The 16,025-nt window shown below is 43.5% G+C and overlaps 1 protein-coding gene across 1 annotated transcript in view; it reads right to left on the bottom strand.

The window, feature by feature from the left end:
- The window catches only part of NSMCE1 (NSE1 component of SMC5/6 complex), a 176,119-nt gene that overhangs the window by 44,364 nt on the left and 115,730 nt on the right, over nt 1-16,025 (bottom strand). Inside the window, exon 5 of the mRNA XM_078664194.1 lies at nt 6,422-6,568. Within this exon, the coding sequence (XP_078520320.1) occupies nt 6,422-6,568 (147 nt within the window). The remainder of the gene's footprint in view (nt 1-6,421; nt 6,569-16,025) is intronic.

Below are 16,025 nucleotides of genomic sequence, written 5' to 3'. Positions count from 1 at the left end.
GTGTCCAAATCAAGATTTTGAGTTTCGAGGGCATTGTGTATGTCAGCGATTTTCGTATGAAAGAAATTCGCAATGTTGTCACATAGTTCTTGTGTCTCAACAACAGAATTTACAGATCTAGGTGTAGACAAGGTATTAATAATCTTAAAGAGCTCTCTTGAGGATGTAAAAGAGGCTGTGGCGTTACTGAAATAACCCGTTTTTTCCTCTATTATCGCTTTTTTGTATTCCTTTAAGGCCTGTTTATGTTGGCTCATCCCGGAAGGGGTGGGTTGAGCAAGCCACGATCTTTCCTTTTGCCTGCATTTCTGCCGTAGCAGCCTCAGGCGTTCAGAATACCAAGGAGGGGCTCTTCCTGGCTGAGTAATGTTTTTTAGGCGGCGCTAGACTGTCCATAGCCCTGCCTAGAGCATTGTGCAGGCTACATGCCGCAGCATTAGAGTCAGGCAGGAGGGAAGGATTGACCTCCACCAGAAATGGGGCTAAGGAACTATTACAGACCTCTTTATAGTTTCTTCTTGTGTCCCATACATTCATATTCTCATGTTTGGGGGCTAAGATGGAAATGTTTAGGAGGAAAGGGACTGCCCGATGGTCTGACCAAGATAGAGGAATTGGAGTCCCAATCACCACCCTGTTGTCGTTGGAAAAGATGCCATCTAGCGTATGCCCAGCCAGGTGCGTCGGGCCAGCTACCAGTTGGGTCAGCCCACAGGCAGTCAGGCCCTCAACCAGAGCCGACGTGTCTCTGTCCTCTGTTGCCTCCAGGTGAAAGTTAAAGTCACCCAAGAGGGTTAGATTAGGTCTATCAATAAAGGGCTCTAGCATTTCAAGTATCTCATCGGAGAAGGAGGCCCTAGGGCCAGGAGGCCTATAACAGAGAATACCAGAGAAGGAAGCCGTAGGAGCAAATAATATGGAGAAGTATAGAGCTTCATAATTATCCGAAGGTGACGAGAGGGGGTCAATACGACACGTAAAACTGTCCCTACAGAGAATTCTCAGCCCTCCACCTCTGCGCCGTTCTCGGTCCATTCTAACCAGGGCATAGCCTTCAGGAATAGCATCGACCAAATCAGGGCCAGCGGACTCCGAACCCCATGTGTCAGTTATAAAGACCCATGGGGGTGTCCTCCGAGATACAAATTCTTTAAGGGCTATGTTGTTTTTAACCATTGACCTGGCGTTAATAAGAAAGCCAGGCTCCATTTCAGGGTAGTCTGCCACCTGATCTGCCGACTCTCTTGTCCGATGTTTCCGGGGCTGTCGAGTTCCCGCAGATAGAGTGGGATTACAGCCACAGATAATATCATCAGGAGCTTTAGTATGGTGGCAGGGTAACAAGGGGGGGTCTAACAGAGTAGTGAGGAGAGGGAGTATAACTCACAGTCGGCAGGAAGAACAATGCGAGGTGTAGCCACCCTGGCTCCCTGTGCTTCCTTGGTGCGGATGGGCGCAGACGGGCTGGACTCAGGCGTGACTCCGGCGCAGGTCCGGCGCGTCCGCTGTTCGCGTCCGCTGCGCGGAGGCATGCTCTTCCCCTTTTATACTCAGCGCTAGACTGCGAGAAGCGCTTCCTCCCAAACCAAAATGGCCTCTCCTAAACTATCCCCGGGACCGGCCGACTCAGCACCTAACTCGGCTGAGAGCTGACCCAAAGTGCGGGAATTGTGGGGAAAACTATTTTCAGAGCACTCAGTAATCGAGGCAAAGTGCAAATGCAGGTAAGTAAAATTTTTAAAACAGGTTCCAAAATCCGTGGCACATCAGGGGAGGGGTACAGAAACACAAGCAGTACATTAGCAGAGTAACCTCCCGGCTTCCGCCTCAGGAGTAAAGAACACACACACAGCAAGGAAGATCAGACTAATTTCCTTAGGCCTTTACGCCATCCAAGCATCCTTTAGCAGGAACAAAGTCACTGCTAAGGTGGGTATCTTTCAAAAGTGCTCAACAATCACCAACACATCTCGTCCACTTCTAGGGTTGTCCGTGGGACGCACTTGGGCTGTTTTGAAGGACATTAACATCGCTGGCGATTAACTTCATATTTTCGTGCTCAGCGGATGTAGGAACCCACACTGCCCTGATGCGCCCTGAAGGGGGTTCCTTCAAGGAATGTGTTTCTAGGCACATCACAACGGAGGACGTTTTTGCTTGACTTTTCCAACTTAAGTAACGCATAAAAAGAACTCCAACCTCGGCCTTCCAGCTTCTTATTACCTTTGGGAGATGAAAGTATGGGTCGGCCCTACTGGGTTTAGATCTATCACTCACAGGTGCACTGACTCACAGAATTATCTTACTGGGCGCTATCCTAGGAGGGCAGGTCGCACGGCGCACAGCGGCTTCTAGGAGCATGACCACACCTACATATTGAAACACACTCCACCCCTCAGTTCCACTAATCTCTACCTGAGCCTTGTTGTGGACACACCTGCCTCCAAGGGCCTAGACTCACCCCAAAAGCAGACATCAACTCCCAAGCCTCCACTGAACCCCAAACACAAGCCGACCTGTTACAGGGGCTCAGGTAGGGACATCCAAAGCTGCCGCAGACAGAGCTTCTAATGCTTCAAGGCGCCTACAAGCTCTTTAGATTGCGGGTACCTTTAACTAACCAATCACCTTCCGTGCAGGCGAAACACACAGAGCAGGCTGGTTGTTATTCTCAAAGCAGCTGTGATATTTTTACATAAATCAAAGTCAGTAACTGTTCTAGGTTTGTCTTTTCAATTATGTTTTTTTAAAGCTATTTGATGTATAAAATGAATCTTACTATGTTGTATTTTTTTATACTTCTGCATGAATGTAAAATGTTTTGAGAATACTACAAGGTTCCAATGCTCGAGTCTGAGCAGGAGGTGGACTCTCCTGGACCCGCAGGCGATGGGCGGGGGTCATTCCGGACAAACCGGTGCTGTCCGAGTATGCCGAAGCCGATCCGAAGAGCCATGGACCGGACAAAAGCCACCCCTTGACCCTAACAGAGTAGGGAGGTTCACTTATACCACAACATGGATGCAAAACAAAACCCCGCCTGGAGCCACCACCTGACCGGAGCAATGAAAAGCAGCTGCGAAAGTGAAAGCGACCGAAAATATGATCCAGAACAGATGGCACCATGCGCGCCCCTGCTCGCTCCCGCAGGCTGGAGGCTGTGGGACACGCACGAGTTTCTGGAGTGATTCAAAGAGGCCCTCTCCTAGAGCAGTGCATGCGCTAGGCTCGACCTAAAAAGCACCATATACAGCTGAACAGCTAGAAAATAATGGTAGAACCAGACAAACTCCTGGGTCTCAGACAACTGGACCTTCTGTGCTGTGTGTGATTTCAGTCAATATATGCAGCTGACAGGAAACAATATCCTCCTCTTCTGCTTCCTGTGCCTTGACCCCCAGTTTGAGAATGAAGAGCTGCTGTTTGATAGTCTCAGCCTGACACCTTCCGCAAGCACCACAAGCATTGGCAAAGCCAATAGGTCTCGGTAATTCGAGAGATATTGGCATTGTAAATGACAATGTCTTTTAGCCATGTGTTCTGGAATGGAGTGAATGTATGTGGTGTAAAGTGGAATTATGTGGTTTGGAATGGAATTGTTTGTTGTGAAATTGTGTGGCGTGGAACTGTGTGGTGTTGAGTGGAGTAGCGAAGTGGAATTAAGTGGCATGGTGTGCAGTGCAAATATGTGGATAGTAATTCTGTGGCATTGAGTGTATTGGAATTATGTGGAGTGGTATTAGGTGTAATTGAGCATAATTATGTGTAGTGGTAGTGTGTGTTGTGGAACGGCATGTAGTGGAGTAGAATTATGTGGTGTAGTGTTGAATTTTGTGACAGGATGTGAAATTCTGTGGTGTCGATTGGATGTATATGGTGTGTACTGGAATCGAGTTGTGGAGTGGAATGAAGTGGTTTGTTGTGGAATTATGTGGTGTTGAATGGAGTTGTGTGGTGTTGAATGGAAATGTGTGAAGTTGAATTGTGTGGCATGGAATTGTGTGGCATGGAACTGTGTGGCACTGAGTGAAATTATGTTGAGGGGAATTATGTGGCATAGTGTGGAGTGTATTTATGTGGATTGTTGCTATGTGGCATAGAGTGTATTTATGTGGGGTGTATTTATGTGGTATTGAGTAGAGTTTAATTATGTGAAGTTAAAAACGATTTAAAGAGGCTATACGTCCCATAAAATTCACTATAGGTGTCCAAATCTTGTACGCTTGTTACTGTCTCTTTTCCCCAAAAATGTATTAGAGCATTTTTAAAAATTCCAATACACACTTTCATACCGTTTTGCAGAATAGCAAGGCCAGTTGTAGATGGTGTGCTGCACAATGACGGCGCCAGCCTCATTCAATCTACTGTGACACTGCTCTGAAAAAGGGGGAAGAGTGCTGAGCTGTACAGGTGCAGACTGATGTAAAGGCTTGTTGGGAAAAGCGTGGGAGTTTCTTTCTTGTTGAGGAGAGGCTCAGTGCCACTTGCTGCCGAAGAACCCTCAATGCCAGTCTTGTGATCGTAAGCTTGGCTTTACAGGGAATGCTGGACAACAATTATGGCCTCTTTTTGTTGACTGCATGCCCTCGCCTACAACCCATACCAAAAATGTGACAACAGGGAAGAGGCACATGTTCGGACGGAGGTAATGTCGAAATGTGTTTCACGGACGGAAGTACATGCGGTAGATTAGGACAACAAAACTGGTACTGCGTCACCAAAGTTGGCTGACAATTAGGGAAAAACATAACTGCAGGTTTAAACGAGATGAAGGGCAGCAAGAGGAAAGTAGCAAACGCCCCATGACGGTGGGAGAGGTATGGGGCAAGCGGGAGAGGTATGGGGCAAGCAGCAGAGGGGGCGCAGGAAGGAGCAAGACGACAATGGGAGGAGAGTCTCAACAGCAGCTCTCAAAGAACGGAGATAGGAGAAGATAGGATCCATACGTCTGCTTCTCATGGCTCATATTTTAGTGTTCCGAAGCTACCACAGCGCTTTACAAAAGCTCAAACAAAGCCCAAAACTTTAGAGTGTCAGGTTTCACAAAAACAGGCACAGGTATTGCTTGGCAACCCGTAGAGCAGCCCATCTAGGGAAGGTGGTGGCTTGGATTAACCAGCTCAGTGTCAACACTTTATACATCACGCAATCCAGCTGATTTGATATTCAAAAAAATTAAATAAATTAGACTTGTATCAAATGCCATCAGCCAAGACCAACCAGCGCATTCGCTGCCTGCTTATACTAAATATATCCAGATGGAAAAGTATTCCTCAAATTCTTGCATAGTAATGCTCTGTGTTGAAGTTAATGATGTTTGCCGAAACCCAATTCCTGGCTCCTGAGTAGATCCAGTGGCGAATATATCTTAGGCCCGCAGTCTTTTTTCCCCGCATGGATTCCAACTTGTGGAGTAATGGTATGCGGAATCACAACGCGGTCATAACGTTGTGATTCCATGCGTGAAAAAAGTTTCGTCATGAACGTTGTTTACCTCCAGGGGCTAATCCCTGCGGAGATAGGGGCTCTAAACAGCGGGAGTTGTAGATACCATGGTTTGAGATGGGCGAGCCAACAGCCCACGCACACCTCTGAAAGAGTTTGCAATGTAGACCATCCAACACACATCACGTAAAATAGGATAGGGTTTATAAAATACTCGAAGAACGTATTTTCTTTAACATATGGAAACTTTGTTATTAATACAGCATATTATAGCTCAACACTGAGAGGAACTCGTTCCAAGTGATTGTTTTTACACGTTTTTTAAAAAGTGCAAAGCGGTTCAGGACGGGAGGAGAGAATGCAGCGCTGGGCCAGAGCGGCTGACTATGGAGCTGGGAAACCGGCTTTGAGTCAAGGTGTTGCCACAATTTCCTGTGATCTTGAACAAATCACTTAATCTTCATGTTCCTACAAAAACAAATATGTCCTTATGTAAGATAACTGGCGGTCACATAAAGCGCTGTTTCAGAGTCAGCACAACATCCTGTGATTTGGGGCAAATCATTTCATATTTCTGTTCCCACAAAAACAAACGTGTTCTTATGTAAAGAACTTTAATAATAGATTTGGGAGGTGTTCGAGCTATATAAAACTTCATTTGAAAAAAAAGATAAGAGGACAGAGCGAGTGAACTGAAGACACGAGCACTGTATGGAGTGCTTCATGACAAAGAAAACAGTAGTTCCGAAAATGGGATCGGTGGATGTTTACATGTACTTGGTCCATGCTTTGGAGGGAGGGCTAAGCACAGGAGAGGAATGATACATTCATGCCATAGACAAATGGGGACAAAGGATTTGAGAGCGACGATCAAGCCAACCGAGAACACTATACGTCTCTTCGAAACAGCGCATGCGCTATCTAGCCAAGACCTAAAATCAAAACAAAAGGGAAGGTACTGCAATATGGCACTCACTTCAATGAGCCATTTATCTTGCACAAAGCTCTGGAGGACTTGCTCTGCTTCCTTTTTCTTCATTTTCTTTGTCTGCAGTTGGTCAGTTAAATTCAAAACGTTCGTAGAAGAAACCAAGCCGTTATCGGACATGATTATTAGGTCCATCTGAAAATACACAACATGAAAGCATAAGGTTTTTTGAAATACAAAAAAATCCTGGTATGATAGGTATTACAGGTAAGTACCATAGTCTTCACCAAGCCAGGTTTGGTGCGGTCACATATAACATTTGGCTTCTCAGTAAATCAGCAGACCGAAATACAATACAGCATGCATATTAAGACATAGATATGTGGAAAAAGTGGGAGATCATCTGTTAATATTTGAGGCACTTTCATTTGGAATTTATCCAAGTACTTTACATTGCACTTCTAATGCAGACCTAAACTGTGGAAAGGAATTGACTAAAACTATCTATTTGTGGCAAATGAAATGTACTGATAAACAAAGACTGTACCTACTCCTTAAGGTTGATAGATTTGTGTACGTAATTATGTGTGTAATGCCTTACATTTATATATTTGTTGACCTGTGGCACTCGCTGCGTGTGGAGGGTAGGTGAGCCTAGTTACGACTCGCTTCAGAGACAGGGCAGAGAAGAACAGGATGGCACCATCATGCTATGATAAGCTATGCAACTGGGAAGAAAGGTCCATGCCCATTCTCCACTCTAGCATATGACATCACTTTAGCTGCCCTGAGGGAAGAAATAGGAATCAAAATTCCTGACTCACAGAAGACATGCCGCACTTTAACCGCATGCTTGCGGCCGCGATTTTTGCGCTGTGGGGCTTTTTTTTTAAAAAACGCGTTACATGACGAGCTGAGCTCGTCATGAGCATGGAAGGGGTTAAACAGCAATGAAGTGAAAACACAGCACAAGAAAAAAAAAAAAAAAAAAAAATTTAGAAAAATAAGAGTACAATTTAATAAATTATTTAGGACCAAAATGACAATAAGTATAACCGGAGATATAATATTTTAAAGATTTAAGAGTAAATCGTGCAGAAAAGCACAAAGTGCGAACTGTGGTTATCTGGTCGTGCCTGACTGGGTCAAAGTTGCAAATTAAGGCCAACCGCCATGGATTGCGGGTCCGCGACAGGGACACAAGTTAAGCTCGCTGAACAAAGTACCTTAAATCTTGGTGCACGTGCTGCGCATCATTGCTTTGCGAGGCTTCTTGTTGTCCGGTGTTGGTTAAGATGAAGCTGTACGGCAGGGCTCTGTGTCGGTGAGTTGTGATGTGTAGTGTTGCAGGGGCTGTGCATCAGTTCCAATGAGGCTGGCAACTGTGCAGTTGCGGGGCTTTAAGTCGCTAGGCGTCTATTCCGATGAGGCTGGCGGCTTTGCAGTGAGGCTGTGCAGGGCTTCACATTGCTTTGGTTCAGATGGGGACAACAGCTGGGCTGGAAGAGCACATTCTGGCCCGCTTCCAAGGGTCCAGGACTGGGGTGGCACCATTTGGGGGGCACCACTCCGAGCCAGCAGAGTCCAGGTGCAGGATTTAATGTGGTTCCCTGAGGCTTCTGGTCAAGAGGCCAGACAACTAGCCCTTGGAGTAACTCTGGTTGTCCCGGGTTCAAGATACAGGTCCAGTCCTTCTCACTCAGGCAGCAGGTCAACAGGGTAACAGAGAACCAGTCCTTCTTGCACAGCAGTTCTTCGGTACTTCCACAGGTCCAGAGGTGTACTGAAGAGTTGGCTCTGAAGGTCCAATATTTATACCTGGTGCCCATTGTGAAGTAGGAGAAAGTCCTAGAGGGTTCCACCACCAGAGGCGCTTTGATTTTCCTGCCTTCCTGTCTGGCCTCAGATTGAATGGATTCACAACAGACTAGTGTCAACCCCTTTGTGAGGATGCTCAGGCAGAGCCTTTGTGATGTGCAAATGTGGTAGGTGACAGCTTCTTCCCCTCATCAAATCAGAGATGTCCCATTCTGCCAACAGTTAAAGCCCTTTGTTTCACTATCTGGGAGCAATATATAAAGACCAACTGCCAGCTACACCTAGTCAGGTTTCTAACTTTCTAAAGCTTACTAAAAGTGGCATTTTCAGACTTATGACTTGAAATACAGCTTTACCATTAAAATAGGCTTTAAATAACAATTTTTTGACATCAAACTCTACATTCTCGCCTGCTACAAATTGAAAGTTATCACTTATTAAATGTAATTAGTTAACTAACGGTATATTATGGGATTGGTAGGCCTTAAAGTAGTAGAATATTAATGTAAGAGTTTTTCACTACCAGGACATGTAAAAGTTAAAATTGCATGTCTAACTTTTTAAATACACCGCACCTTGCCCTGTGGGCTATTTAGGGCCTAACCTGCCTGACCACTTGGCCTGCAAACTGGCCTCTCAGTTTATTTACAAATTCTAACAGGGCATAGTACAATGTATAATACAGCTGGCACTGGACTGTGGCCTAGGGCGCTGGCTGTGTGATTTAAACAAGCGGAGATTCAGTCAATCTGGCCATGGCCTCGGAGGTATCAACGTTGCCTGTCACAACGGCGGCCACTGCAATAGCAAAACAAGATAATATCCTGACTGATAAGAAGCCTCTAGTCAGACGCTTGCACTTAATTATTGCACTTTCTTTTAACTCCATGAACTGCGATGTCCTTTTATAACGTTTTATTGTAACGCAATGGTTTTAATTAACTTATGCAAACAAATAAATATTAAATTACTATCCTGACTGGCAATCACCTGGCAGTACCCACACATGAATCCAGGGGACGGTGCCTTGCCTGTGAGGTCTGGGAAGGGATACTTGCCCACAGTGACCACACAAGATGATTGGCTCCTGAGGCAGACCCTAGCCGTGGGCAGCAGCTTAACGTTTTGCTCTTCCTAGTGCCAGCTGCTGAGAGAGTCAAGTCGCTCATTTTCCACACATGCAACAGACATCATGCTCTTTGTTGCTGCAAGGACTGTGTGTCAGAAGATGTATGTTTTAGTCCTGGGGGCCACCCTAGGCACTGGATGACAACTGCAGCCAGATCAAAATTATAGGATCACCTTGTGACCCAACCTCATGTGGGGGTTGTAGGGCACACTATAGCCACCATATTTCATAGATCTCCTGACCTGCCCACATGTTGGGGGTGGGGCCCGGGCACACACTTGTCTGGTCACATCAGTCTCCAGATCACTGAGCTGTCCTTAAAAGGTGCTCACTATCTGCTCTGTTACAGATTCCTCTTTAGCCACCAATGGTGACCATAGACAGGCTATGCTGCCAGCAAGCAGCCATTGAACTATTGGGGTCCCAGGCCAAGGTAAGGAAGCAGCCTCTGCTGCTGCTGCCTAGCATGACGCCTGGAGCAGAGCACCGGCACTGACTGAGGCCACAGAGGAAGCACAGAGGGACAACTATGGACGACTGATGCCTAAAGCTGGCAGTGACAATGTCAGTGGACTTGCAGCAGCCTGCTCACCTCAGAGAGAGCCTCTGCCCTGCCTACAGCTTGATACCAGCAGAACAAGCACCGACAGCAAGACCAAGTTCTGGTAAGCACTTTGGTGGGAACCAAATAGGTAAGTCAAATATTTAGTTGATTAGAAGTCAAACTGTAGTTTGAAAAACCTTGACCATGAGGTGCAGCTTCCATGTGTAATATTTTCTGATTTAGGCTTGGCCTTATGTCACACTGTGGTGTTACATAGAGAGGCAGCTGCTTGAGGTACTTGAGAGCATCTGACACTCAGAAAAGGGATGACCTGTCAAATGTGTTTATGTGAATGCTTGCCTGATTTGAACCTTCATTTGGAACGTCTTGGGCCGGCTAAAATAGATCTCATTTAATAAAATAGGGTGAACAAATATTTTCAAACTTCATTTATCCTATTTTTTTTTTTTAAAGAAACTAGACAATGTTGCCTTCTACTAATGTTCACAAGACATCTGTCAGTTAGTTTGCATCTGACTATGAACAAACTGTTTTCTTTTGAAACTCAATAAAATAAATATATATTGCTTCCTCTTCAAAGGTAAAGCAAATAATTTAAGTTACTTAATCCTGCAGGTTAGCTTATATTTTAAAGATGGTTCTAGGTCTGCTCTGTTCTAAGGTCAGCCGCTGTGGTTAGTGACCTTTCACTTCAGGGATTTTTGGAGCTTTTCATGTATCAAAAGTGGGACCTTATTAATATTTATTTCTTTACATGGTTATTATTGCTTAGGTTTAGCCATGATAGTGTCAGTCACAGTGTCACAAATTGGCAGTGAAATGTCACTTGTACACACTTTAAAATCATAGAAATGTCACACACAAGCAATCTGAAAACTTAGCAGTTATATACCGCTCATTGGTTGTCACCTCACCAACCACTTTCACCCACTGTGAGATGCATGAGAAGGAGCTCTGGGTCCATACAGTTTATGTATGTATATAGATCCTACTATACATGCGTTAGGCGGTGGAGGATGGGAGTGGTTCCTGACTGAGTTGTTGGAGATGTCTGAGAGTTGACCTGATGAATACAGTTTGGGCCTGTGGGAAAGTGATCCCCTTTTGGCATGCCTGGAGTGGGTGCTGAGCTGGAAGTTCCCTAAAAACGCAAATTCCAACTATTACACATTAAAACTAATATAGATTGCAAACTGCACAAATTGGCCCTGCAGTGGTTGGGTATAGTGGTTGCCAAAAGAGATATTGTCAGAGTTTTGGAGGGAAGCAGAGCCCTCATCGAGAGGCAGAATGGACCATTTTATGAGCCTGAACAAACCCATATACAAGGCAAGAAGATGCCTATAAAAACATTATAAAATGTGGTCAGACTGGTGCCATTACAGAAGCGAGCAGGGCTTGCCCCAAAACTTAAGACAGTGAAATTATGCCTTTCGGAACTTAAACATCCGCCCGACACCATGGAATGTCCAAGTTCTAACTATGCTGTTTACTTAATGTGTTGTGTCAACAATTATCTGGCTTCGCTCTCAAAATTGTACCTTCTTTTAAATTACAGATACCCTGCACACACAGGAGGATGAAAGGATAAAACTATTTCTAAGCTGGTCCTGAGGAAGGTGGTCCTATCCCACCGAAACGCGAAGACCTGGCGTTAGGAAACATTTAAAATCTTTGTTATCTCAAACTTAGAGATTGTTTTAGAACTTGTAAGAGTGTGAAACGGTATGAATGAGATGTATGTAAGGTAGCTAATGTGTGTTACAGGGGTATAATTGGTTTTGTTGTCTCTATGCATTCTTCAGAACAAACAATATATTTTGGATTGTATAAATGATGATATTCGATTTTGCACTGTCTAAATTATTTGGATTAAAACAAATGTTAATGAACTGATGACTAACACGAAAAAAGACTCAAAAGAAAAAAAGTAAAATAACTGTTTTAAATAATTTTGATAAAATCTAAAAAAAGAAATAAAAGACATTCAAATGAAAAATATGAGACTGTCGTTCCTGTACTAAATGAAATGTTGATGGTTAAATTTTGAGAGCGAAGCCAGAAAAGAAACTATGTTTTGACCATGGGGGAATTTTGATAATTGTTGATATATAGTGTATTCCTCTCTCTTCCCCGGTCATCAAAGCACACATAGAGGGGGTCCCGTAATATACATAATTGTATTCACAGTTTTTTAACTGTGGGATATAGAATTATAACTAAGATTGGAACCTAGTTCCACTCCGGGTTAGATTGACATTGCTGTGGGATATTGTTGCACCGGAATAGTGGCACCACTGAAATATAGACTTCCAACTAGAAATTTACGCAGATTCGCCAAAATCTAAACGAAATAGTGACTGGGAGACCTTGTATCAACATGGATAAACTGGAACCATTTGGGTTTTCGGACAAGGAATTTAGTTCCCTACTGGGATTAGTAACCAATGAAAATAATCCTGTGGCAACAACATTAGGAGACAACAGCGAATGGCAAAACCTTCTACATCTAAAAAAAGAAAATGAAACGTATAGAATCACATGCATTCTATATGCTTGCATACTTGAAAGAGGGAGTGATTCCATCAGGCCTTAGGGTCCGTAATGCCCCAGCCCTATTCATTGAAGTTCGTAAATTTCTGGAGCGGTGGTCCCTGATTTCAAACCGCTGCTCCAGAGATTGGATGATGTTAATCATCGAAACTGTGAAAGATCTTTTAACATCCCTCAGCAAAGAAATTGAGGAGCTGGAAGAGAAGTTAAAAACATCAAGCGCAGTTGATGATGCAAGAAACAAACTTGAAAAGATCCAGTTAGAAATGAAGGATTTTGACACCTATCTAACTAATAAGAAAACTGAAAAATTGAAAAAGGATGTTCGTTGGTTTACGAAGGAAAAGATCTATCCATATTTAAATCCCAATTATTATCAGGGAGGGCACCAAGCCAGTTACAATCCAAATTATGACAACACCCATAAGAGAAACTACACTAACTTCTCAGATACAGGCTCCTCTGATTCAGACCCAGATAACTATCAGGACTCAGGGAGAGGACGTTACAACTCCAGACCTTCATATAGAGGTAGACAGGGATATCAGAACACTCAGACTCGGGGTTTTTTATCGAGAGGCAATTACAGGGGAAGGAATGTACACTGGCAACAAGACAGAGGAGGTCACCAAACGATGAGCCCTCAACCTCAGCAAAGATACGTGAAGACGAGGAACCAGCAATACTGGTGGTAGACCCAGGGGAAAATAAAAACAGTGACAGATTAGGAGATACAATGCCAATTTACAATCTATCATCTTCTAACTTGAACAAAGAAGAGCTTTCTGTCCTGAGTCGAGGCCTATCATTTGTCCCTTGTGCCCCACTTAATAAATTCAAACTTCACGAAGACTTATTTGCATTCTTCAGGAAAGTCAGGCTTAAAAAGTACTTTGAAGGCAGAACTAGAGAAGATGAAAATCTTAATTTATCAGGGTGTAAACCACCTTCAAGTTTCACACCAACCCTAGACGCAGTAGGACCAGAGGTTCAAATTTTTGAACGTATGGTTTTAAAAGACATTACACGCCTTCTTACAGGAACAAACAAACCTAACTTTAACCTAACAAAACAAGAAAATTTAGCCCTCAAGAACATCGAAAAAAACAATGCCTTGATAATAAAACCATGTGATAAAGGTGGGGGCATCACAGTCTTTGATAAAAATGAATACGATATAAAGATGCGGAAAATGCTGAGTGTAGAAGAAAATTATAGGCCAGCCCATCCTAGAGAATTACAACGACTCACCACAACAATAAGAGAACTAACTAATAACGCATTTGAAGAAGGATTCATCTGTGAAGATGAACTAATCTTTCTAAATAAAATTAGCCCAGTGACCCCGGCTCTGTATGGTCTGCCAAAGACTCATAAAAGTGAAGTCAGCCCCCCTATGAGACCAATTATTTCCACTATAGGTTCGAGCACAGAACCTTTATCTAAGTATATAGATAAATTCCTGTGCCCCCTGACGCAGAAGTATGAATCATTTGTCCGTGACACAGGAGACATGATTGTAAAGGTGGAGGGCACTGCATTTGATGCTAGGAAAGACATACTGGTAACGCTTGACATTGAGGCGTTGTATACCAACATACCCCAATGTCAGGCGTTACAATCGGTATCTTCGCTATTACAAAGATATCCGGATAATCGACCGGACAGATTCATCCTACAATGCCTGGAGGTTGTCCTGCTGAACAACTTCTTTGACTATGATGGTGCCCTTTACAAACAAGTGAAGGGCACCAGCATGGGGGCATCTTGTGCGCCTAGTATAGCGAATGCCTACATGGGCGAATGGGAATTACAACATGTATACAATGAAGTTGCCCCCTTTTTCGAAAATGTTCATTTATGGCGGCGATTCATAGATGATATTTTTTTCATTTGGCATGGTACAGAAGAACAATTGAAGGATTATATAGGCTGGCTAAACTCTAGTGATCCTAATCTGAAGTTTACATCTAACTATCACACTAAGAAGGTAAAGTTCCTTGATATCGAAATAAATGGCAGTAGTGGGATTTTAGAAGTAAGTTTATACAGGAAACCCACCGCCAAAAATACCATCTTACAGTTTGGCAGCTTCCACCCACACTGCCAAAAGGATTCTATTCCCTTTGGCGAATTCCTCCGGATTCGCCGAAACTGTACTAACCTGACAGAATACCAACGCCATGGAACAGAACTAAAAATCAGATTGCTCAACAGAGGCTATCCGCATCGCCTAATTCGACAAGCCTTTAAAAGAGCAAAATATTTTGATCGGGACTCTCTACTAAGCTGCACGAAAAGGAAACCGGCAGATCGCATTACTTGTGTCATCAATCACTCCTCATTGAATTATAAAATTAAAAATATAATCAACAAAAACTGGAATATACTGGAAACAGAAGAGAGTGAGAATTTTGGAACAAAACCCCTAGTAGCCTACAGGAGGAATAAAAATCTAAGAGACCGGCTGGTCCATACTAGGAATAAACAGAAAACAAGGAACAATCAGAGATCAATAACAGGACAAAGTCCTGTACTAGGTAACCACAGATGCGGATCATGCCATGCCTGCGAGGCAGCAATCACAACTGAATCTATTAATTATAACAACTTTGAAGTAACTCTGAGATCACTAACAAATTGTAGGAGTAGCAATGTTGTATATATAATTCTGTGCCCTTGCGGCCTCGCCTATATTGGAGAAACAGGCAGGGAATTCCGCATCAGATTTAGTGAACATAAATCTGCAGTTAGACTGAAAAGAATATCAGCACCACTAGTACAACATTGTATAGACCTTAACCACAATGAAAGTGATCTGCGGTGGTGTATCTTGGAGAAGGTCCAACTCCGATTAGGCCAGACTATGGAGTACACTCGAAAAAGACGCGAGTGTTTTTGGATTTATCACTTTGATAGTGTTCGCAAAGGACTGAATGAAAATATTGCTTGGCTTGTCACTAAACATATATAAATCAATAGATCCAATTTATGTTAGCCTTAGGAGCACTTGACCCTGATTTCAGTATAAAAATAGGGAGTTCCCAAATAAATCACTATTGCGATTTTACTAGGTGATATTACACACTATTAAAGAATTTAGATAATGCAGAGCAGCCTAAAATGAGTAATGTTGAATTATTATTAAAACATCGTATAGGGAGTCTTTATCCATAATGTAGGTCACTGAAAGCGGGACAATGTGAGAATAACACTAGGAGATCTAACACGGAGTCGTCGTAAATATACATTACCTAACAGTATAGAGAGAATAAAATATGGACCTGACTAAGATGGCGCGCACGAAGATTCAACAGTACGAGAAAGGTAATCACTTGATCCCTTCCTAAAATGGCGCCGAAAATTCAACCGGAAATCATGACAATTCCTTCCGGTTCAGCAAAAGCACGTAGGCGTTCGTAGCGGGAACTGGGGATACTATTTAAGATCACACCAGTATCGGCTACAATGCAGGCCGCAGAAGGGGAGAACAGGCAGGAAAAATACATACACGGGAGGTCACATCGTAAACGAGGTAAGCGCCGCGGACGTGTTTGTGAAAAAAATCGGGGGAATCTAGGATTTGT

Source organism: Lissotriton helveticus, chromosome 10 (assembly GCF_964261635.1).
Source record: "Lissotriton helveticus chromosome 10, aLisHel1.1, whole genome shotgun sequence".
In the NCBI taxonomy this organism is placed as follows: domain Eukaryota; kingdom Metazoa; phylum Chordata; class Amphibia; order Caudata; family Salamandridae; genus Lissotriton; species Lissotriton helveticus.
This window is presented reverse-complemented; position numbering and strand designations above follow the sequence as displayed.